The 25,657-nt window shown below is 40.6% G+C and overlaps 1 protein-coding gene and 1 long non-coding RNA gene across 11 annotated transcripts in view; one reads left to right on the forward strand and one right to left on the reverse strand.

The window, feature by feature from the left end:
• Positions 1–20,635, reverse strand: part of LOC141488496 (uncharacterized) — a 37,653-nt gene extending 17,018 nt beyond the window's left edge. Inside the window, exon 1 of the long non-coding RNA XR_012468707.1 lies at positions 20,352–20,635. This is a non-coding gene — a long non-coding RNA (uncharacterized LOC141488496). The remainder of the gene's footprint in view (positions 1–20,351) is intronic.
• The window catches only part of PDE4DIP (phosphodiesterase 4D interacting protein), a 239,330-nt gene that overhangs the window by 180,016 nt on the left and 33,657 nt on the right, over positions 1–25,657 (forward strand). For 9 of the 10 annotated variants that reach the window (XM_074188585.1, XM_074188586.1, XM_074188587.1 and 6 more), the window contains 11 exons: positions 1,222–1,414; positions 2,228–2,344; positions 5,043–5,562; positions 7,826–8,061; positions 10,839–10,890; positions 12,949–13,181; positions 14,009–14,161; positions 15,994–16,188; positions 19,559–19,816; positions 22,334–22,465; positions 25,437–25,556. In XM_074188585.1, coding sequence (XP_074044686.1) covers positions 1,222–1,414; positions 2,228–2,344; positions 5,043–5,562; positions 7,826–8,061; positions 10,839–10,890; positions 12,949–13,181; positions 14,009–14,161; positions 15,994–16,188; positions 19,559–19,816; positions 22,334–22,465; positions 25,437–25,556 — 2,209 coding nt within the window. The remainder of the gene's footprint in view (positions 1–1,221; positions 1,415–2,227; positions 2,345–5,042; positions 5,563–7,825; positions 8,062–10,838; positions 10,891–12,948; positions 13,182–14,008; positions 14,162–15,993; positions 16,189–19,558; positions 19,817–22,333; positions 22,466–25,436; positions 25,557–25,657) is intronic. The other variant, XM_074188592.1, reaches the window with a different exon arrangement.

The raw sequence follows: 25,657 nt of genomic DNA on the forward strand, positions 1-25,657 counted from the left end.
GACATGAGTCTAGGCAATACCTCTGATTATATATTAGCACTTTGCTCACTGCCTTCATTGCTGGCCTCAGACTCTGCTCCTTGACCCAACTATGGACCTCTTAGAGTTTAGTACTTTAGTACTTTTACTGATTTTTTTCTCCTTTTGTTGAAAAAACAAAATGTTGCCTTCAATCTCTTTCTCCCTACTCTATGCAGTAGGAATGAGGAGGAATGTAAGATTACTACTTCCTAGACTCATTTTAGGATGACAATCATAATAATAACCAATATTTATATAGAAGCTGGGGATACAGTTCCATGTTTTGTTCAGTCTCTCAATCATGGCCAACTCTTCATGACTCCATGGACCATAATATGCCAGGCAGTCTTCCAAAGTCTGTCCAAGTTCATGCTTATTGTTTTCATGGCACTACTTATCCATCTCATCCTCTGCCATCCCCTTTTCCTTTTGTCTTCAATCTTCCCCAACATCAGGGTCTTTTCCAATGTGTCCTAGCTTCTCATCATGTGACCAAAGTATTTAAGCTTCACCATTTGACCTTCTGGTGAAGAACATGAATGAATTTCTTTAATTCTTGATTGATTTGATCTCCTTATTGTCCAAGGGGCTCTCAATTTCAAAAGTCATCAATTCTTCAGATCTCATTTTCTTTATACTCCAACTCTTGGAGAAAATCATAACTTTGACTTTATGGATCTTTGTGAACAAGGCAATGTCTCCCTGCTGGTTATCATGCTGTTTAGATTTGCTAAGTGCTTGATAATTATTGTGTCATTTGACTCTTATAACAACTCTGGAGGTAATTGTTTTTATTTTCCCCATTTTACAAATGAGGAAACTGAGGTAAACCAAAGTTAAGTGACTTGTCCCGATTCTGTCCCGATTCAAAACTGGATTTGAACTCAGGTCTTCTTAACTCCAGACCCAGTAGTCTATCCACTGCACTACTTAGCTACAATAATGAGCTACTACCCAGTCTGTTTGAAAACTAATTTTGGGGAACTCAGTATCACAAAAGGCAGTCTATTCCATTTTTATATAGATCTAATTATTTAAAATTATTTAAGTCTAAATCTGCCAAGTGTTACCTCTCTTCCACATCACTAAATCCCATTCTAGTCCTTGGAACCTGCACATTCTCTTTTCTTTTCAAGGCTAAATACTCATTCCTTTACTAAGATTCTTTACTGATCAACTCTCCTTTTCGGGCTCTTTCAGGTGGACAGCCAAGGTCAGTTCAACTGCAACTGGCCACCAGCAGAATCTAGTCTGCAGGGGCCAACTCACCAACTCCGCTCTCAACTTGAACAATGTAGACAACGCTACCAAGATCTCCAAGAGAAACTACTGGTGTCTGAAGCTACGGTCCAAGTCCAGGCCAGCCAGTTAGAGCAATACCGAGTCTTATTTCGTAAGTTCTGGGTTAGAAGTCATCGATAACTGATGAATTGTGAATTACCTTAGGTGTTAGTAAGGCATGTTAGATTTCTCTGAAGAGATCAAAATACTTTATAGGCTTTTAAAAACCCTTTTCTATTAATTCTATCCTTTCCATATTTCTGGAAAGGAGGAAGAGATACTGGTAAACTAAGGCACAGTATTGTGAAGCAACTCGATCCAGTTTGAATTCTAAGCAGAACTGGAGCTAAACCCAGATTTGGGGACTTCTGATAAAGTCCCTCCACCACTCTATCTCTTGGAGAGCAGGCTAACCTGCTCCTCTTTATCCATACATTCCATTCTGTTGTCTTCCACAAATTATTGTCCAGATCATTTGAGATTTTTTAACTTCCCACACATTCTCAAAACTGCAGCTTAAAAACAAATGCTTGAATAATATATGAATCTGAACAGAAGTACTGAGCAGAAGAAAACATTGACTTTCAATAACACAGGGCTCATTAATGTCAATCTTACATGGTTACAGCATTTTTACTATGTTTTAGCTAACTCATTTGAACTTGACAATAACTCTGTGTGGTAGATTATGTAAGTAGGAAAAAATACTCATTTTTCAAACACAGCCCTTCCTTATACCTTCCAACTTCAAGCCTGGTATTCTTTCCTTTTGTTCTGTGAGGGAGAGCTTGTGTAAGAGTCCAAACAAAGCACATGTCACGCTCCAGAAGTTAAATGCCCACTGGGCATATGAAGATGACAATGACACAAAACTAATAGGGTTGAAAGGTGGTGACAGACACAATGATTCTCTCTTCTTGGCCAGGTGAGTCAGGAGTGAAACAGGACAGCAAGCAGGTCCAGGTGGATCTCCAGGACTTGGGATATGAGACATGTGGCCGGAGTGAGAATGAGGCTGAGCGAGAAGAAACCACCAGCCCTGGTAAAACCAACAAACAAACAAAATGTGTGAGAGGGGAGAGAGTGCAAGAGAGAGAGATAATGAGAGAGAGAGAGAGAGACTGAGAGAGAAAGGGAGAGAGAAGAGCTGTGTTGCCTCTCTATTAGCCCTACACAGGAATGTGAATATCCTTGATCATGTCATCGTTCATAAATGTTCTACTTCCTTGAGGACTTTGAATTTTCCTGATATGATCATCATCTTTTCACGTTGTATTTCTCCTTATGACTTTCTCCTATTAAAACTCTTCTTCAGTCACTCTAAGCTATCATAAACCTTCCTTCCTTCTTTGCCCTCATTCTCCTTTCTCAGTCTACCACATTTACAGAATATCATTCTAAAACTCTACTCCCTTCTAAACTAAAATCCCTGAAAATTTTGACTGAAATTGCTTATTTGAAAGCCTATAATATTCTCTTAATTGCCATTGGGAAGCTGGTGGTCAGTGGATAAGGGTGCCTGAAGTCAGGAAAATTCGTCTTTCTGAGTTTAGTCCCAGCCTCAGACTCTATCACTTGCTGTGATGCTGGGTAATTCAATTCAATTCTGCTTGCCTGGATTTTTAGGAAATGGTAAATTGCTTCAGAATCTTAGCCAAGAAAATTCCTTTTATTCATCTTAATCCTTCTTGGCCTCTGTATCATTTGACACCCTTGACCAGCCTTTCTTGCTAGATGCTCAGCTTCATTTTCATCAAGATCCTCTCTTGGCTCTTTTCTTAACTGTCTCCCTGTTCCTTGTCAGTCTCCTTTATTGGCTCTTCATTTTTATCATGCCACTAACTGTGAGAGTATCTTCAAAGATCTAGTTATGGAAGCCTAGTCTTGTTCCTGAGTTTTATTCTCCCATCACTAATTGGTAGATAAGTCAATCTGGATACCCCTTAGGCTTCTCAAACACAATTTATCCCACATGGAATTAATTCATTCTCTTTCCCTCAAAACATACTGATGAAGGCAAAATGTTCAAATAATTGACCAATTAATCATCTTTGTACCCTATTTCCCAATTAAGGCTCTTGGCCATAATGAGCTAGTCCTGCCTATATAAGGTCATTTTCCACTTTCTCCCCTAGGAGAAGAGTTCCAATAGGGAATTTAGCCCATTCTTTTTTACAGAAAATAAACCTAATTTTATGTGTCTCATAATTCTGGGGACTTTGTCTTATGAATTCTTCACTAAGTTCAACCCAAACTTCATCAGTACTGCCAGGGATACCACCAGGTTCACAAACTTAGTATCATTCTACACTCTCCTCTCTCCTACCCCTTATGTCTAGATAATCTTTTGCCAGATCTCATTATTTTTTTTCCTACAAATTGTTTGTTTCCTTCATCCTCCTCTTTCTACTCAGAGCCACCATCCTACTTCAGGCCCTTATTACTACTTGCACGGATTACTGTCCTTTTCCTTCAACTCCCTGCCTCAAATCTCTCTTCACTTCATCCATCAAGGATCAATGCCAAAGGGATTTCCCCAAAGCCTATGGTCAGATCTGATCTTGTCCCTTCCCAACCCATACCCCCAAATCAAAATCCAGTACTTCCCTATCCTCTCTAGGATGAAATATGAACTCCTCTATTTGTGTAATCTAACCTTTCCTATCTTTGTATTCTTTTGACATACATAGCCTTTTCTCCCCTGACACCCACATATTCTACAGCACATCCATCATACTGAACAACTTGTCCTTCCTCACATACAAGAAGCTCCATGTCTAATCTCTATGCCTTTGTATAGAGTCATGGCCACTCCTGGAATGTGCTACCCTTCTTGCCTCTGCCACCTTAGAAGGCTTTTCCCTGTGCCCCCTGGCTTCTAGCACCATCTCTTCTAAGGCTGCCTTTTATTTTCTCTTGCAATACATACAGTACAATACGGCAGGTATTGATTTATAGAAATATTTTCTCACCTACTAAAATGTAAGTTCTTTAGGGGAAGAATTGTTCTGAATTTTAATTTTTATCTCCAGAAGTTAGTACTTTGTTAGTACTTAATAAATTCGTGTTGATTGATTGGTTGATTGATAATCTAGTTTCTTTCTTGTGCTGAAAAAGATATTGAGACCTAAGGTCATCATGTGACTTGCTACCAGGTGTTAATACCTTTTCTTCTCTGGAACACCTTCTTTTGTCTTTTCTGAATCTATCTTGTATGTGTCTTCCTCACACTGGGATGGAATCTCCTTGAGGGCAGGGACTATTTTGACTTTTTTCTTAGCACTTCCAGAGTTTTAACACAGTGCCAACACATTTTAAGTACTTGCTGATTGATTGATTGATTTGATTGATAATCTAACCCTCTTGGTATAGAGAAGGAAACTGAAATCCTGGGAGGTCATGTGACTTCATTAAGTTGATGTAGGTAGTTTTATAAGACAGACAGTTTGAGCTCAGTTCATGTGAAGCCAGCACTCTTTCTACTAAGGTCCAACTCAAAGCTCTTGGATCCTAATGGCATTGGCAGGTGCAGGTATCAGCCTTAACTTGTCCCCAAAGTCTCTTGTCTCCTCCCAATCAACCAATTGACTTTGCCCAAGAAGTGGAATTCTCTGGGATAATTTTGGTTATCACAGAAGGTTGTTGTGGGTAAATTTTGTTTTTATTTACTTGTGCTACCTAAGTATAAATTATCACATCATCAGATGCTCATTGAGATGAATATCTTTTGTCTTTCACAGAATGTGAAGAACAGGACGTATTCAGTGATGCCAGACTAACTAAAGGCTTACACACTCAGTACAATTTTCTGGAGTCAGCTCTAACCAGTTCCCCCCTGAAGAAGCCCCTGGGGAAACAGAAGGATTTCTTGGACTATGGGAAATCCGAAGACATTGCTGTTCTGCAGCAGCACATACGAGATCTGAAGGCAAGGCTGCAGAACTCAGACAAGGTCATCCAGAGTCTCAAATGCCGAGTCCGGTCTTTCTCTGTGACTAGTGACTATGCATCTAGCCTGGAGAGACCCAGAAAAATGAAGCTAAAGGGGGGTGATCTCACCTCCTCCCCATCCCACAGCCTCACAGATGATGATGAGGGCTGGCAATCTGATGGCATGGGGGTCTTTTGCCCACCTGAGATGCAGGCCAGAAAAGATCTGGAGAAACTCATCCAAAGAGTGTCCTTGTTGGAAGCCCAACTACCAAAATCACAGGTTGAAGGGAAGCTGGTGGAAGAGCTAAGATCAGCCACCTGGCCAGGGTAAGGGGGGGAACCAATTTTGAGGGGGGCAGATCCAAAGGGAAGCTGATTTTCAGTTAGGAATGTAACTACAGATTTGGAGCTGGAAGGACCCTCAGAGGCCATTTCATCCACCCCTCTCATTTTATAGAAGGCCTAGAGAGGAGAAGTGATCTGCTCAGATTACACCAGTAGTGACAGAACTGGGATTTGATCCCAGGTGTCTTGATTCCAAACATTGTGTTCTTTCTACTGGAATAGTCTTTGAGATAATAGGGTGGGTTAATGCCCAAAGAGGTTTTGTATTGTTTGTCCTTCATTCTGGAAGAAGACCATGACATCAGGGCGGTGATGTCATGACATACATGTGAATTAAAGCAAGGGGAGAGTGCAAAATCATCTTCTTTGGGGTCATCTGGGTCCAGTGGCCAGATATGGATCAGGACAACTGGAGATGGCCCTGGATGCAATGGCCTTTTTTTTTGAACTAAGGTTTTTAAACAGATCTCAGTCTCATTGAGGCAAAATACCCATTTGGGGATTAACGTTAGTTAAGGTAAGAAAATGAAGCAGAGAATGCACTCTTAGTCAAAAAAAAGTAAATCAAATTGGTAGAGAAAGATCCTTGGTTTCTCAGTGATTAAGGCAGGTAAGAAAAGAAATGAAGTAAAGAATTGCCTCTTTTGTGTAGAGGGGGGGGTTCTAGGGGGAATGGAAATCAATCTGGGATTTCTGGTCAAAAAAGAAACAATTAGTACATATATTGAGCCAATTTGGGCCCAATGACCAAATGGGCTTGAACTGGAATCTATTGTTGACTAATCTGTGAGTGCCTGAGAGAACTGGGGCCTATGAAGTAAGGAAAGAAAGAAGGAAGATTGAAAGGAGAAAGGAAAGGTAGACTGAGGAGTAGAGCAGACATGAAGAGAGGGAGTCACCTTGCTTGGCTCATGGATTTAACTTAAATTTTTTTCATTTCATTAAATATTTTCCAATTACATTTAAAAAATTTTGAATTCAAAATTCCCTCCTACCCTTCCCTCACCAATTGAGAATACAAGTAATGGTATAATGCAAAACAATTTTATACTGGCTTATGGGGTTGTGTTCATTTCATTCTATGATAAATCTACCTTTCAGTAGCAGGTAAATTCTAGACTCTAGAGTCTTGTAAATATAGGGAACTCAAAACATTTGCTAAATTGATTCTTTGCCTCATTCACCTTCTTACTGGTAACCCCTCAGGACCATGAGATCCTTGAATTCCTGGGCATCATCCCTTTTCCCACACAACTCTATTCTTTATATAGTTTTGCATTCAACCACTATGAAATCCCAGTGTGTATCTATGGGATATTATAGAGCATATATATATAAATTCATTTGAGTTATTTTTATAAGACAATAATACAGAAGGAAACTAGGTTACTAGGTTCTCCTTTTGGGAACAAAGTAGTGGTAAATGAGGAGGATTTTTACATATAGGATCATAGATTGAAAACTGCAAGGAACCTTAATCTTATCTCTTCATATTACAAATAAGGAGACTGAGGTACAAAGGCTGAATCATACAGAAAAGGAGGATTTGAATCCAGATCTTCCCATCTCATCTTTTACAACAGACTGCCTCTTGAAATCATGACAAGGAATTTTTTTTGTGAGGCAGAAGAATATATTATGTTATACTGTTTTAATAAGGTATATTGGATAGAGCATTGAACTTAGATTCAGGAAATCTGGATTTTAACTCTACCCCAAACACATTAGTAGCTTAATGTGTCTAAGGGCAAGTCACTTTCCTTCCTAAAGTCTCAATTTTCTTTATTTATAAAATGGGGATAGTAAAACTTGTATTATTTCACACACGGGATTGTTGTGGGGAAAATGTTCTTGTAAGTAAATCAAATTGGGATCCAAGGGCCACACATATGTAAGTTAGTATTAAAGTTTAAAGCGGGGTGATGTTGATGTGTTTCCGTTTTCTCCACTAAATGTGAGGGTACAAGGTGTTTGGCAGCTTCTGAGAGACACCTTCTCTTGGAAAATGTAAAGGCAGGGCTCTAGAATCAGTTGGGTTGAGTACATTCCTGTCATTGTTATCCTTTGATTTCATCTCATAAACGACTGACACAGCTGATTCTCAGTGCCTGTAATAAAATTCAGGCTAAGACAGGAAGGCGACTTCTATGGGAGTTAGCAAACTGTCTCCCAGAGTCCTTAGAAATAACACACAGAGCCTCCCCTTTTCACCTTTGTCTTTGTTCTCCCATCCTTTGCACATCAGGAAATATGACTCCTTGATCCAGGCTCAAGCCCGAGAGCTATCCCATCTGCGCCAGAAGATCCGGGAAGGGAGAGGTGTGTGCTATATCCTCACCCAGAACCTCAAGGACACAGTGAAAACTTTTGAGGACCTCCTCCGAGGTACAGATATTGACTACTACCAGGGACAGAGCTTCCGGGAGCAGCTCATTCAGGAGAGCCAGTTAGCAGAAAGACTCACCAACAAACTCAACACCAGTAAGTCATTCCATGGACAACTGCAAGAGATAGGCCATTTCATCCTCACCCCATCCCCATGTGAGTGTGCTTCCATGACTTTTTTGAGGAATGTTCCCACACTTTTGGCCAGGGGTGCCAACTAGGAGAAAGGGGTCAGTCAACAAGAGCAAGTCAATGATCATTTATTCAGCAATTACTCTGCACCAGACACTGTTCTGAGAGTTTATTTTCAACCAGACAAACTGGCCAGTGATGAACAGAGTGGAGAGTCAGGAATCAAACAAGTTTAACTTCAAAGTGAGGGCAATGCAAGCAAGGACACATGTGTTGGGGGCCCCATCCCTAGTGGGGGGACCCAAGGTATTGTGAAATCTCAGAACTTATATCTTTATCTCCACAGTGAGTTGTAGCCTTGATAATGAGGGGTAACAGCAACAATGAGACAAGTTTACTCATTAGCATGACCAGAATGTGGTACTTGTCCCAGCTTTTCTGGAGCATGTCCAAGTTCAGGGAACACCTTGTAAGGCAGGCAAGAAAAATGAAGTAAAGAAGCAATGCAATACTTAAGTGATTTTGTCAGAGTAAGAGCATCCAGAAGAGGATAAGCACAAAGGACTCTTGTTCTGCCAAGCTTAGGGCACAGCTTGCTTTTCTGGGCCTTAGCTCTGGAAAACAGGGCGTCTTCTAATACCTTGATAGTATTGTACAAATGTAAGCAGAAAGACAGTCCTTGAGAAGTTTACATTCTAATAGGGGAAGACAATACTTAAAGGAGAGCTAAAAAAGGAGGGATTGGGTGTTCACATGCCCACTAGTATCTAGTAGGTGGTAGAGAGAAGGGGAAGCGGTATAAGAAGTCCTGTGTGGAGAATTAGGAATGAAGCCTGACACGAAGTGCCAACATGGTTGGTCTGGATCCTCCTCCTTAAGATGGAAGTTTCAGGAAGAACCAATTAATCAGAAGGGAGAGGCCCTCCAGGGCAGAGGGAACTTCCAATGTAAGTAGTCCCAAGGTCTAAAGGCAGCATCCAGGGTGAATAAATTGGTTTTTATAGCATGTGGAAAGTCAAGAGTATAGTATGAAGACTAATGATACTTAGTAATGGTACAAAGGAGCAAGGAGAAATATGCAATACTACTGGGGATTTGGGAGAGGGATTATAATGCCATCTCGGTTTAATTCTTCAAAGTCTCATAAATTGCCTCCTATGATGAAGGCGCTGTGTACTGAGTGTTTGCAAAATGAAGATTTTTAAAATGATCTAATAATGCCTGCCCTCCAGGGGTTTATCTTTTACTAAAAGGAGTTGGGAATACTGCCTCATTCTTTCAAAAAGCAAAGTATAATGTGAATAAGAGATATTATTAAGATGTTTTATAAAGTGATTTTTTTTTTAGTTTTTGCAAGGCAAATGGGGTTAAGTGGCTTGCCCAAGGCCACACAGCTAGGCAATTATTAAGTGTCTGAGGCTACATTTGAACTCAGGTACTCCTGACTCCAGGGCCAGTGCTCTATCCACTGCACCACCTAGCTGCCCCCTATAAAGTGAATTTCCATAGTGAACAGCAAACAAAGAATAAGAAAATAAGTTTGGAAGATTTGGATGGGGGTGGGGTGGGGGAATCGAGTTGACTATGAATTTATCTAAAAAACAAGGACAAAATTGGAATGGTGAATCTGCCACACCAGTTTCAACAAATATGATTGTAAATACTCTTCAGAGACCATAGAGGAAGCCATGTGTCTGAGAATGGGCCAATGGCAAGACTTAAGCTGTGGAATTTTGTTTGTCCTTATCTCCAGTCTGTTCCAACTGTTCTGCATTTAAAGGGGAGCTTTGCAGAAGAATTAACCAGGCAGTGATGCAAACCAGCAGGCTTTTATTTGGTACATTTTAATTCCCAAAGCTTACATGGTTTAACTTTGGAGATACATCAATTCAAGTGAGGAAGCAGAGCAACAAAGGAAGGTTACTAGGTCAACACACCCCTTACCCATTCCCTAAGAGAGGGCACTTCTAAAATCCTCACGATGGATACCTACAAAGTGATACAAAGATACAGGGAGAAGGGATGCCAGAGGGAATGTAATCACAACCTTAGTCACAATGATCCTCAGGTTATGGCAGGATGTGGGAAGAGAGAGGCATCAAACTGATCCTCAGGGAGGCCATCCCTTGGATATGGTTTACCATTACACCAAGCTCTCACCACTACTGATTTTAGATAGGTGAGAATCCTGAGTCCTCACTCCAATAATCTGAGCAATTTAGTTCAAAAGCTTGGTGTTTTATTGGGAAAGGCTGAGTTTCATCACATTGACTAGGAAGTAATTAGAAGTTTTCTAGGTATTCCAGAAAAGGGAGGGGAGAAAATATTTCTATATCTATAGCAATATATATTCATACAAATAGATGGATGTAAAGATACCTATAGATAGATAAATGGATACAGATACAGAGAGATTGAAAGAGAACAACCATATATATCTCTCCAGAGCCCTGAACAAAGATTTTTGTATATTACTATAATCCTTTAGAGTTGGGAAGGAAGCAAATATAACCTCTTCCTTTTGTTGTGACCTTATGAAAATATACCTGGTCTTCTTCCCTAAAGACATAAAACAATGGAAGAAAAAAAGTGTGTTGGGAGATGAACCTACCCTGACCACCTCCAATCCCCATCCAACCTAGAGGAGAATTCTCTTCTTCCAAGTAGCTACTGTTGTTTTACCTGTATGCTCAGGTTGAATTTTTTCATTTCTAATTAGGCTATTTGAATTTTATTTTCAGAGGATCGAGGGAAGGTGGATGATCAATCAAGCCATGAGCTCCTGGCTCTCAGGTAAATTTAAACTACTACTGAGGGATGGGTGTCAGTGGAGAACCTTTTTTCCTGAAGTAAGCAGAAGAGAGAGCCATAAAGAACTTTGGAGAGTTTTAAAAAAGGATTTGTTTCCTATAGCAGTTAAAAATGGCTAAAAATCAGGCTGTTCTTATTACATACACTTTCCTTTATGTAGAAAGCTTGCTTTTTTTGGTTTGCTTTAGTTTGCCATCATTTCTGTTTTTATTTGCCTATTTTCCAAGCTTAGTAACCTAGCATAAATCAGACTTAAAGATCAACTAACCAGGTCCCAAACCAGGTCCCAGGAGGGTTTAGACAATGAAGACACATGGTGTAGTCTTGGAAAGAAGACTTTGATTTTAGATCTAGAGCTGGAAAGGATCCTACAGATTACCTTGGGTTTTTTTTTTTTTTGAGGTAATTGGGGTTGTGACTTGCCCAGGTCATACAGCTAGTAAGTGCCTCCAGGGGTGATGCTGTATCCACTTTGACACCTAGCTACCCTGAGATTATCTTGGTCAACAGTCACATTTTACATTTATCTGCCCAATATTGCGTAGCTAAATAATACCCCTAGTTTTGCAATTTTCTAATATGTTGGCAGTTATTTAATGGTAACATGTACATCTGTCTGGCTGTCTATAAATACACATGTGCGTGTGCACATATACATATATATATACATATATATATGTATATATATATATATACACACACACACACAGAAGTATGTAAAGGAAGGCTGAAGGCTGTTGTACTATAAGAAATACATAGGACAAACCTATCTATAAATATCTGGTTGTATGAACTGATGTTGAGTGAAGTGACCAGAACTAAGAGAACAATTTAATAATAATGACATTGTAAAGATAAACATCTCTGGAAAATTAAAGATCTCTGATCAACCCAATGGTGAACCATAATTCCAGAGGACTGTAGATTTGAGTGTTACCTACCTTCTACAGAAAAGGTGATACTCAATATTGCATGTATATGTGTGTATGCACATACATGTGTATGTGTCTGGGAAGAGAGGAGGGGGAGCCAAGTGGTAAAGAGCTTTAAATATTGTTTTAGAGACTCTGTTGCTATAGGACATACAAGGGAGCTATTTGATCAAAACTAGGCTTTATTTTTTACTAATAAAATTTTTATATGAACAAAAATCTATTTTTCTCTCTTCCCCACCTTCCCACTCCATGGGGAAGAGATGTGTGGAACAACTGAAAATCCCTTTAGTCAAGAAAAACAAATTCCCACCTTGGCCATGTCCAAAAAATATATCTCCCTCCATACCCTGAATCAAAGGCACAGTTACAGTTTAGTAATTTTTGAGAAATAGTTCTGTATTGCTTTCCATAATGGCTGGACCAGCTCCCAGTTTCATCACTCCATATTAATGTGCCTGTTTTCCTTCCAGTCCTTTCAACATTGTCCCTTTTTATCAACTTTGCTGATGAGATGAGTGGGAGGTAGAACCTCAGAGTTGCATTAATTTTCATTTCTCTATTAGTGATTTAAAGTATTTGTTTTTTTCATATGGCAGACCTATGCTTTAGGAAAGTGTCCTTGATAACAGTGTGTAGGATGGCTTGGAAAGAGGAGAGATGAGCAGGAAGACCAACTGTAGGAGGTGTTTAGATTCCTCAGGGACAGATTTTGAACACTGCAATCAATTTGAGAGATGGATGACTCAAAAAATGCTTTGCTTTACAAGGAGAATTTGATTTAAAATTGGGCCACCATTATCTTTGACTGAGCAGAGGGGGGAAAATTGTTTTTCCATCAGTTATTTGCAAGGCTCTGGGTCTGGTTGGTGACACTCACACATCTCTCCAGAGTCTTGCTAAGCACAGTCCCCTCCCTCCTCTTGTCACTGCTCTTCATCCCATTCCCTCTCCCCAGAACCATCCCAGGAGATTGTAGTGAGGTTTTTGCCTCTCCTAAAGGAATCCTCCCCTTCTGTCCTGGGGTCCCACTCGGGAGCTGTCCAGCAGCGTTAGCCTTGGCAATAATCATTTATCCTTCCATCTTCTGTCCTCCCTTTGCCACCAGACTGAACAAGGAACTACAAGAAAAGGAGAAAGTGATTGAAGCCCTTCAGTCTAAACTCAATGCTAGACCCCTGACTCCCTCCAGTAGTCATGCACTCTCTGACTCCCATCGCTCTCCAAGCAGCACCTCCTTCCTATCTGATGACATGGAAGCCAGCTCGGACATGGATGCTGCCAGCGAGTATACTCAGTATGAAGAAGATTGTGGAGACAAAGCTTCAGCCAACGTCCCAGGTAAACCTCAAGAGCCCCCACTATGTTTTAGAGAGGGGGGTTCCAGACCATTCTGAGCTGCTTAGAAAAAGGACGGTGCTGTTGAGTTTTGAGTCTCATGTCCCAATGGATCAATTAGCCTTGCCATGCTCTATGCTTAACAAAATTTGCCTCCAAGAGCTACCTTCTCTCAAATGTATGCTATGGGTCACTAGAATGGTTGTAAGGGAATGTACAGTGATTGATGAGGAGACAGTGACTGGATCATTGTAAATTCACTATCACAACTGGTAACACAACACAGAATAGCTTAACATACTTATTTGGTAGGTCATGGCCTCATCCTCATATCAAAGGCTACTCCCATGCATTAATCCTTACTCAGGAAACTTCCATCTCACCTGTGCCAAACTCACTATTAATGGTTCCCAAACAATCTGCTCCCTAAGATATCTTCCTTCGGCCTACTTCACTGCTTTTTGGAACATCCATCACTGAGGGCTCTAGGGTCTGAGGCCATTCTCTAATATGAAATGGCCTCTCCATTGAGAGAGAGATTCTAGGTGACTTCCCTAGAGTCAGATAATTGAAATCAAATATTTATTGAACTACCTACTGAGTTCAAGGAACCTGTTAGTACTATGCAACATACAAAAATAAATCAGACAGAAAATGAGATGTCAATAGATTCTCAAATACAGATGCTCAAAGAAATATAGATATGAATAAGATGATCTATAGGGTGAATTTGTCATATTCACTATGGGTGACTCTCTGACCCTAGTATTTCCTGGAAAAACAAATTTGCACTGCTCTGTGTAACACACTTTCATTCATGGGTTTTGTAGACTCTATCCATCATTCAAGTAACAGTGCAGCTCCTTCATCTAACCCATCTTCTGCAACTGTATCTCATGGGGCTAAGAAAGAATCCAGAAGTATCCCTGCAACCATGCCATCTTCTCAGAAACCCTCCAAGGAGGCCAGCCAGGCAAATGCAGGTATGCTTCAGCCCATACAGGTATGGGACAGCAGCTTCCTGAAGGGGCAAGGAGAACATCAAAAATCTAACTTTCACACAGCTCTACTGGTTTCAATTTGCCTTCCTCCACTTGGCTTCAATAAACAGATGGTTAATAAGGGTTCACATGGGTTAAATTTTTATGGAAACTTCAAGGAATGGCCCATGACTGAACAGGAATAGTATATTAATTTTATAGAAAATGAGTGACATCCATTGGTTTATATTTGAAGATCTTATTGTTATACCAAGAATGCTTTCTAATGTTAGTTTCTTAATTTTAAATAACAGATTCTGACCTATATTTATCCACTTCTTTCTTGGGTTATGATAATGGATGTGTGCCTCATTGTTAAACTTTTCTTTAAATGGGTATTCTCATTTCCATTTTTCATGGGAATCCTGAGGGCACAGAAGGTTAAAAATAGCTACTTTATTAAGCTACTTTATTGGTTTAAACTTTTAGAAAGCCCAATGTTCAACCAGAGACCTTCAGATGTCAGTGGGGAAAAAAAACTTTGGTGTTTCCTCTCAGCCTTTATCATTCCTATATTCATAGCTTCCTTCTTCATCCTGGGAAGCAGCTGTGGTGTCCGAAAAGAGGACCGTCCATGGAGTTGGGTCTGTCACTGTCTCGCCCTAACATTGATTATGTGATCCTTGTCAGATTACCTAGCCTTCATGTATTTTCATTTCCCCACATGTAAAATGAAGATGATAAATTTTGGACCAAAAGTACTTTGATAATATTAAGGTACTCAGCAAATTTGAGCAATTTGTCTTCTTATTTCGACAATGGGATTTGATCCAAACTTACTTCTTTTCCACCCTAAACTTTCTCAGGAATTGCCTGACTTTCATTTGAAGGAAAGGAAACCCCATGTGCTCCCCTTAAGCAAAGGGTTTTTAGCTACTCTGGCTGAAGGAGATCATTAGGAGAAAGCCCAGCACTGGGACTTCCATTAAACTTAAGCAAACAGGTTATACTGGATATCTAGGTGACTTCCCTAGAGTCAGATAATTTAAAGTAAATATTTATTGAACCTCCCTAATTAATCCAAGGCACTGTTTGGTGCTATGGGACACACAAAAATAAATCAGATAGAAAATGAAATGCCAAAGACCTCCATTTTAGCCTTTGAATGTCCCCTTGGTCAGAATAACATTGGCATTTTGGATGACATGAAAATGATAAATCCCAGAGTTAGTAAGTTAGCAGCTGCAGTTTTAGGAATATACAAAATATTTGGGATTGTAGTCTTTAAAGATAGAAAATGCCTCAGATCATCTAACTTGTTCAAATGGTCTCATTTTATAGTTGAGGAAACAGAAACAGATCCAAGCAACTTGCTTGGGATGACATTGGCAATAATTAGCTCTGGAATGAATAGACATCCCCTTTGACTCCATGCTTCTACAACTTGGAAGGCAGCTAATACCCACCTATGAGCAGACTCTGGAGCACTGCCCCATCAGTTCAGATAGATAGCAGGGAAGTGACATCTTGCTTTTATCAAGTCAGATTCTTGATTTCATAGTAACTCTGACTACATTTCAAAAGGCAATTCTGTGAGGAATAAAGAGAGGGAAACCAGGAAGGTGATGGGCTTCCCGGGAGGTAAGAAGCCAATTTTTACCTTTTCAGTAAATACCAAGTCTCACTCTACAGCTGTCTGGAATTAGTCTCTCTCTTTCCTCCCCCCTTTGTTTCTCCCCCATCTCTATTCATTCTCACACTTTCCCTTTAATCATTTTTTACTCCTTTCTCCCCATCTTTCTTGTTTTGTTTTTTGTTTTTGTTTTTGTTTCTAGGCTTTTATTTTAACTCCATACCCAAGCTGGTTGGCACTCGCCAGCCTCCACTTTCCTCGCTCCCCTCCATCTTTCCACCTTTTGGCCCCCTTCCCTCTACTGCTCCACCTCTCCTTGGCTGCTGTGGGACATCGGCTCTCTCCTTGGCAGAGGCTCAACAGGAGCTGCAGATGCTACAGAAGCAGTTGGGAGAAAGTGAGAGACTCCCAGTGGATGTGTTCCCTTTCTGTGGCGTGTGGCTCTGCATGGCTTTCAGTGAACCGTGTGGCTGCAAATTTCAAAACCAAGATATATTTGCAACCTTTGAAGCAATGGCAGATTGGGGGTAGCCTGGCTTGCTTGGGGGTACATAGAGACATTCATTCAATTGCAATTGGCTGGAGTGTGTATGTGTGTGTGTGTGTGTGTGTGTGTGTGTGTGTGTGTGTGTGTGTGAGAGAGAGAGAGAGAGAGAGAGAGAGAGAGAGAAAGAGAAAGTATGGGGTGTGGGTGTGGGTATGTAGTGTGTATGGGGTGTGGGTGTGAGTGTATATTGTGTGGGTGTATATAGTGTGTAAAGAATTTATTCAAGAGGATTAAATAGTCTGTTTACCAAAAGTATATGTTAACTGGATCCCAATAAGAATATCTAAAGCCATACTCTTTCCTGTGAGAGAGGACTTCACTTTCCCCTCATATGACTTGTGAATGTGGAATCTTTAGATGAGACCTGGAGAAGACAGGAGAGAAGTGGTTGTTCTCTATCCTTTGGCTCCTTCAAGTCTATCCTGTCCTTCCTAACTACAAAAATGCTCATTAGCAGTGTAGTCTCATCCTGAGAACAACCTTGAAAAACAGCAGAGACACAGACAAACCAAGGTAGAGAGCAAACTATTGTTCTTCCCCCACAATGCAGAAGCTGAGATTGCTGAGCTAGTCTGGTCTGGTCTGCCAGGGACCAGGTGAGTGACAGATCTCCAGAGAACAGAACAACAGAATAAATATAATGGGCTGCATCTCCAAGGATGGTTCTTTTATTTTACAGTGTCCCATATACATCCTCCCCAGATCTCTGGCTATTTATCTTTCAGGAGAAGTCCTTGGTGCCTGTGTCAACTCTGCTGCTGCTCTTTCAAAGGTCAATTTCATGGAACCAGCTAGAGCCCAAATATGTATTTTTTTTAAAAAAACCCAAAACTTTTTACTCCATGGATTCAACCTGGCAGATCCATAAATGTTTTTGACTCTTGGGAGTATTTTCTCTAGGAAGAAAGTAAATAAACTTGAAAATACCACCTTTAACAAGTCTACTTGGCTCAAAAAAGCCTTTTATCAAGAATCCCCAACCCAGGCTTCAAATTATTGACTCTGAAAGGGTTAATGTGCTAAACTGGAAGTGTATAGAGTCAGCCACACTTGGATTCATTCCCCTGATGTTTCTCAAATTTGATCTCAGAATGAGCTACCTAACTCTGGGAGTCATTTGGGGACTTTTGATAGATGGAGGACAGTTCAGTAAAAGTAGCTCAAGTTAGCCAGCACAGGCTAGTAGTTTGAAATCTAGCTGAGCAAATACCTATTTCCAGGAAAATAATGGAGAATAGAAGCATTTGTCTGCCCTGTCTGGCTTAAATTCAAGTATAATTCTACCCAGAGGAGGAAGACTAAATGAAGAAATTTCTGAAGAGCCCAAAGACTAGAAAAAGGTGCCAAATATCAGCAGAGGATCTAGAGGCAAAGGCTACTAGAAAATTATTTCTTCCTTTACCCAAATGGTATAGGCTTTCCATTTTCTGTAGCATAGAGATGGAAGGGTAGCCATCATCCAGTCCTTTCTTCCTTCCCCAATTCCTTTTTGTTTCTGGTCAGCTTGAACTGATCCAAAGAAGAGACAGGAAATAAGAAAAGATGATGGAGGAAGGAAGTCTGCCAAGAATGTTGGCATTCCTACCCTGGGCTACATGGGAAGAGTATCGCTCCTTGACAACCTTGACCACACTAGCTTCTTGAAGCTAGTGCATTACTATCAGATAGCCTTGGAGCATTGGAGATAAACCCATGTGCTCCATTTTGCCTTTGGATTCAACCTCTTGTTAGAATGACTGTTGCTCAGTGTGGTTCTTTTTCTGCTCCAGAAATCATCTGCTTAATATACGCTGTGATTTGCATGGTGGCTTCTCTGGTCATTGAAAAGTTGATATACAATGTGCACAGAGGCTTATCTGGGTGGGCATCAGAGTCCTTACAGCACATGTGGATGTGGATGTGTTTTGTGGGATACAGGGGCATCCCAAATTCTCATACTAACATATTCAGATGTTTCCATGACTGTGGTTGGAAAATACGTTCACTGATAGTTTGTACCTTTACCTTCTCCTTTCTCAACCCCTCCTTCCAGAGACCCTAAGGAATACTGATTGGGTATTCTTCAAATCAAAGAAAAGAAGGGAACTATATAAGTGGGATGGTATTGTATTGATCTCTCTAAGTACCCAACTGGATACCCAGTTGGGTATAAAGGCAGAAACAAAGACATCTAGATAGCTAGGTAGAACAACACCAATTCTGGAGTCAGGAGGACCGGAGTTCAAATTTGACCTGAGGCACTTGATACTTAACAGCTGTGTGATCTTGGGCAAGTCACTTAACCCTGATTGCTTCCCAAACAAAAAAGAAGCAAAAGACATCCCTCAAATTTCTAGGAAGTCACAAACCCTTTGACCTGGTTATGTGTCTAGGACATGGTGCTTAATAAGATGCTTGTTGCCTTCTGTTGTAGCTTTGACCACCTGGAAGGAAGCAGAAAGGAAGCAGAAGGAAGCATATCAGTATCTCCAGATGGGCTTTTCTTCTGAGGGACACAAGCATCCTCAGAGATGCCAGAGAGGACAGTGGAAGGGCCCACCTTACACAGAAGTGTTATCAGAGGGAGCTTAGAAATCCTCTAATCCAAGAAATCCCCAGGGCTTATTCTTTGCCTAGGAGCTGGATAATGTCTGCTTTAAATAGCAGCCCACTATGTTCCCCAAGAAAGCACTTCTAAGTGTGGGGTTCCCTGGCCTATGTGGGGGAAAGGAGCCCATATTTGAGGCTGAGTTCCTCATCACACATACAGTAGGTAAAGCACAGCTCAGCGATGTCATCATTGCCCAGGGGACACTTGATGTCCTTTGCCTTCTCCCACTGTTTCAAAGTGGAACTTTGAAAGATTAGCCAGATAGTGGCAGTGCCAGGCTCTGCCCTCTCATTCCATGGTTCATTAATGAATTCTGAAGTTCTAGGACTCTTGTAGAGCCCTCTCCCCACCTTCTCCCCATCTCTTACTTTGCAAAATTTTGTCCCTGAGGTGAATGTAATAATTGCCTTTGCCCTTAGCCAAGGTCATTTTCTAATTCTTTGCCAAGGGAAAGGATATTTCATTTGATTGTTACTTCATGTAGAGGACTCATAATCCTGTATATATCCCAATTCAGTATCCATTTATTTCCTATAATATCAAACTATCTTGTTGATTCCCCTTTCCTGTCCCAAACCTTCCACTTTTCTTCGTCTTATTTTACTTACAAAGATTTTTTTTTCTGTCCAGGTGTCAATCCTACCACTCCTGCCATGCCAGCCCCATTGGCTAGCAAACTTGCTGAAGCTGGCTCTCCCCACTGCCTGCACACCCCTCACCGTACCTCCCAGGCCCATCCTCTGGGGATATCTGCAGAACTCTGCAGGTCAGCAGACTCAGGACTCCTCAGCAGCAGCAATGGACTTTGGGAATCGATGAGCCCTCAGAAGGGAAGCACCTTGGGGGACCTGTCATTGAACTCAGCTAGACCTCAAGCTAAACTCACAGGTAAACATCATGAGTTTAAAAGGTCAGAGTTGGAAAATGGGATTGGGTAAGAGGACCAGAGGATATGATCAGTTCTCCTCTCTTTTGTTGTTTGATCTATCATTTGCATAGCATTTTCTGGGAGTTGGGTGGAGATTGAGAGTGATCACTTATATTTCAATGAAGGATACAATGAGATGAACAGTGAAGGGACTGAGCTCCTCATGTCCTCTTCTCCAGTGTGCACTGCAGAAGGATCAGCCGTTAGGAGAGATTGTCAATCTTTTTTTCTCTTCCAGTGACCTTTTTACCTTGGTATTTTAACCTTCTCTTAAATTATTGAATGATGGGCTTTCATCCTTGTTAGAAGCATGAATCAGATGAGAATTTTTTTGTTTTGTTTTTACAAGGCTTTCCCTAGTGCCTGAATTTCCACCAAGTAGGGTAACCCCCTTTTTGCCTACAGAAGCTAAACCTAACTCGTTCAATAGGTTGGGTATAAGTTCCATTCACACCCCTACTCCCATCCCCAATTAGCGTAGAGCATTGGACTTACAATCAAGAAGACTCATCTTCATGAATTCCAATCCGGTCTCAGACATATGAGACATCGGACAAGTCACTTCATCCTGTTGCCTGCCTCCCTCATCTGTAAAATGAGCTGGAGAAGATAGTGGCAAACTCCAATATCTCTGTGAGAAAACCCCAAATGAGATCATAAAGGGTCAAATAGGGCTGAAATGACTCAATAACAATAATAAGTTTCATCCATAGAACGTTAGAACCTCATAGTTAAACTTCCATTCAAAGAAGAAATTGTCTTTACAAAACTCCAGAAAGTGATTGTCTTGTTTGTCCTTAGTTCTCAAAGAGGAACATGATATCAGGGAGGTGACGCCATGCCAAGCAAGGGAATTAGAGTAAAGCAAGGGAGGATTGGGCAAAGTTATCAGCCTCACTTTGTCCTTCTGGAGCCATCTGGGTCCAGTGACCAGATATAGATCAATTTGTCTAGCCTCTGATCAAAGGCTTCCAGTGAGGGGAGAACTCATGACTTCCAAAATCAGTCAATTCTGCTTCATGATTAGCTTTGTTTTTAGGTTGTTGTTTTTTGCAAGCCAATGGGGTTAAGTGGCTTGCCCAAGGCCACACAGGTAGGTAATTAAATGTCTGAGACCAGATCTGAACTCAGGTACTCCTGACTCTGGGGCCGGTGCTCTATCCACTCAGCCACCTAACCACCCCAATTCTACTTCAGATCTACCCAAATCTATAACTCTTACTTAATTCTGCCATCCAGGGTCAAGCAGCTTAAGTCTAATCCATTTTCCATATAACAGTACTTTTTGATATTTGATAACAGTAACCATCCCTTTGTCCTGCTCCTCATCACCATCTTCTCTTCTCCATACTAATCATCCTCAGTTTCTTTAACTGATGATCTTAGGGCATAGTTTTAAGTCCTCTTACCATTCTGGTTGCCTTCCTCTGGATGTGATTGCTGAACACAAACCTCAGGATGTGGTCTGATCAGGATGGTCATAATCAAACCCCCATCTTTCTCATTCTCAGCACCAATGTGTGACACAGACATTAAGAAAGCCCCTAAAGGGATGGTAGACCAGATCTCAAAAGTCTAAACCACTTTGGCATATTTAGAAATGTTTGTCTTTGAGAAGTCAAGGGCAACTGTTATTATAATTCCTAGCATGGTAATAACATTCTTCTTTAGAGAAGGGGCAGATAAAGAGCCTAAGTCATAATATTTCTCATTGAATCCACTTGCAATCCACTAAAACCCACTGGGTCTCTTTCACTAGTATTCCCTCTACCTTATGTGTGATTTTTTTTGGATTTGACATGTTTTTACTAAGTTGCTTTTTATCAGATTTAGCCTAATTGTCCAACCTCTGAAGCTTTTGGATTGCAATTCTATTAACTGGAGTTGTCAACCCTTCCCTTCTTCCCTTTAGCACAAGAGTCAGCTCTGTCGATTATTGCATTTCCACCCACCACAAGCATCTTGGAAATCAGTAAATGCCATAATTCATCTGAGAAATTTGTCCCCTCTCTGCAAATTATGCCATCTATGATTTCATTCAAATTACTGGAAAAATTCAACATATTCATGAGTATTTATTATAAAAATGTTAGGGGGTCTGTATTTCCATTGTTTTCAAACAGGAAATTTGCCTACTGACCAGGAAATGTTCTAAAGGGTTTCTCTAGGTTTCTGAAAGCCCCCAGGGAACTCTTTTGATAGTTTGGTACATTTTTGCCCAGTGTCTAATTGTCTGCTTCTTCCATAAATATAAATCCCTAGAGATAATTCAACTTGTTTGTCTGAGGCTCTGGAGGAGTGAGAGCAGGGAAGATAAAACTGTGGCAGGAGGAGGGTGATGGGCTTTGAAAATTGTCTGATAGCACAGTTCTGGCCTATTGATGCATCTTGACTGACAGGTACTCAGACTGCCCTTCTTTTTCCTGCCGAGTTCTCTTCTCACTCCCTGTTTCTGTTCCCTGGTGGGACAATTGCAGGGGCTGATCTGTTGGAGGAACATCTCAGTGAGATTCGGAACTTACGCCAACGCCTTGAGGAATCCATCTGCATTAATGACCGCCTTCGAGAACAGCTGGAGGACAGACTCTCCTCTGCCACAAGGGCTAATGGTATGAAAAATCCAAATCAGTTCAGTTCCATTCAAATTTAAGTCCTTTGTTATAGTGCATGGGGTAGAGGACTTGCTCTCTCTTGATAGGGCTTGGTCCTGATGAAGATAATTGTTCACATCTGTAAAATACTTGACAGCCTCCCAGTACTCCCATGACAGAATGAATCCCAGAGCTGGAAGGAAACAGAGAAATCATCTTTTTCAGACCCCCTTATTTGATAGGTGAAGAAACTTGGCACTCAAAAAGGTTAGGTGAATTTTTTAAGCTCATATCCCAATAAGTAAAAGACCTGAGGCTAAATTCCAAGGGTCCTGACTTACAATCGATCAGCTCTTGTCTTCACAACAGCCTCATGAAATAGGTAGGATGGAGATGATTATTCTCATGGCCAAATACAAACTGAGGTTTAGAGAAAGTGAGCACCAGAGTTCAGGTCTTTGGACCTCCAGGGTGGGTTTTTTCTTTATTTTTTATATTATTGTTGTTGTTATACTATCCTCCTTATCCATTCCATTCTCTCCCCTTTATTAAAGTTCTCTTGGGTGGGCAGTATAGGTATGTTCTAATAGGACCTCTCTGTCCTCCCCCCATTCCCTGTCCCTCATCTATCTAATGATGTATTACCAACTATTTCCCTACCTACCATAATCTTTATATTGCATCCCTGTATTGTCCCAATCACTTCTGTTTAGGAATCAGTTGGAGCCAGTTTGTATAAGCTTGATTATTAAATTTTCAGTGTGAGCCTCTAACACCATGAAAATAAGCAAATATTACAAATCAAAGCTTGATTTATATTTTACTTGTTGCCTAAACTTAAGAAAAGGATGGGGAAAATGTTAATGCAGATTTAACTTAAAAGTGAGCTGTGAGTAAAATACTTTTTTTCTGGAAAGCCAATTGTTAAAAACATTTTTTTTTAGGTTTTTGCAAGGCAATGGGATTAAGTGGCTTTCCCAATGCCACACAGCTAGGTAATTATTAATTGTCTGAGATCGGATTTGAACTCAGGTCCTCCTGACTCCAGGGCTGGTGCTCTATCCATTGCACCACTTAGCTGCCCCCCCCCCACCACCAAATTCTGTTGGTCACCAAGAACTTAAATTAAAGGCTTAGTGGATACAAAGCTTTTTGGTATAGAAAGAGGGAGCTTGGTATCACCGTGCTTTGCCATATATTTAAAGCTGCTAAAAAGGTATTTGGAAGCCCACTAGTCCAATCTCTTCATCTTACACATTAGGAAATCAAAACTTAGAGGGATTAAGTAATTTAGCAAAGGTCATGCAGGTAGCAAATGATGGAGGCAGAATCTGAACCAGGGGTCCCCTGGCTGAAAATCCAGGGCTTTCTTCTCTGTACCATAATATCCTTCATATACTTTAAGACAGTTATGATGGTTTCCCTCCAACAGACTTCTCTCTCCTAGCTGAATTCTCCTTCTACAGATTCTAATATTGTATTATTCCTTTTTCTTTCATTTCCCTGGTTCTGCTTTTCTGGACATGCCCCAGTTGATCTGTCTCCTTCCTACCATATATCACGCAGAAACCTGAGGTTGTGGTTAATTGTGCTTAATTCTGCCCTCCTCATTCCAAACATTCACTTTAGTGGGAAATATACCCATCCATACTTTTCCTAGTTCTTAAATAAATCTTTCACAAAAGATGGACCCAAAGGCCTATAATTTGTAAATACTAGGTAGGAGAACACTACAGCTGCCCAGGTGGTGCAGTGTGGAGGCAGGAGGACCTGGGTTCAAATCCAGCCTCAGATACTTACTAGCTGTATCACACCCTGACTAAGTCACTTAAACCGATTATCTCCCTCCAAAAAAAGGAAAAAGAAAAAAATGTGAACCAGTTTTCGTTTTTCTTCACATTCAATCACAGGCCCATTTACAGTGCCAGTTGAAAACATTTAGATAAGAAGGATCAACTCACTTGACTGTCTCACCCATGGCCTATCATAGGATGGGGAAGTTTACATCATCTGTTTCAATATGATCAATATCATGAAATCCATTCCATCTATTTTTTTCTCTATATAAGACTATAAAGACCCACCTTTTTAAAATGATCTTATAAGACCCACCTTTTTTGAATGGTCTTATAAGGACCTAACTTTTTTGAATGGCTTTATAATCTCCCTGAGGAATTAAAAATCCCATTGCCTTTTTTAACTGTCATGTCACTTCATTGATTCATACTACATTTTTAGGTCTCCCAAATCACCGACTCTTTTCTAGATTAACTTGTCTGCTCATAACTACTCTACCCTATTGAATTTTTTAATCCAAAAGTAAGACTTTCTATTCATCTATGTTCATCTATGTTAAATTTTATTTGATTAGATTTTGAATTATCATTCTAGCCTTTCAAAATCATTCTTTTCTAGGGTTGTGAAGAACAAATGAGATAAAATTTGTAACTCTCTTAGCTTTCCAAGCTCACAATGGGTATTCAGTAAAAGCATTTCTCTCCATTTCCTTGACTCCTGTTATCTAGCATGTTACTTTTTACCTTGGAGCCTTTTGGAAATTAGATGAACACACCATTTATTGCTTCAATGGCAATCTGGGTCATGCATAAAAATAATGAATGCCCCAGAGCCAAGGGCAGCTCCCTGAAGCACTCTATTAGAGATTTCTTTCCAGGTTCATATGGATCTCTACACTTTGGTCCAATTGTTCAATCTTTTTGGAATCTATTCATCTATATTTCATCCACTTCACCCCTCTACATTCCATCTGCATGGATGGTATGAGAGACTTTGTTCAAAGCCTCCCTAAAAAATTGGACGATTTGTTTATAGAATTTCCCAGATCTACCAGCAAATTACCTGTCAAAGGGCAGAGAGTTGTGGATTTATGTTCTGGTAGGGATCAGGAATGAGCATGTCTGGAAGTCAGTTCAGATGCTGCAAGAGGGATAATTCATTCAAGCTGTCTGATGCTTCTTTCCTGGAACAGGTGGCTCCTCTAGCATTTACATGCCTGGTCTGGAGTCCATGCCCCAGCTGTATAATGAGAACAGAATGCTCCGGGAAGAGAACCAAAACCTGCTGGCTCAGCTGAGCCACCTCTCCAAAGGTAAGAGGGCCAAGACTCAGGCTCTGGGCTACTCCATTCTTGGGGGAAATTCCAAAGCTGATCCCACTGCTCTATGCTGCTCAGAATTCCAATAGTGACTT

Source organism: Macrotis lagotis, chromosome 5, assembly GCF_037893015.1.
Source record: "Macrotis lagotis isolate mMagLag1 chromosome 5, bilby.v1.9.chrom.fasta, whole genome shotgun sequence".
Taxonomy (NCBI): domain Eukaryota; kingdom Metazoa; phylum Chordata; class Mammalia; order Peramelemorphia; family Peramelidae; genus Macrotis; species Macrotis lagotis.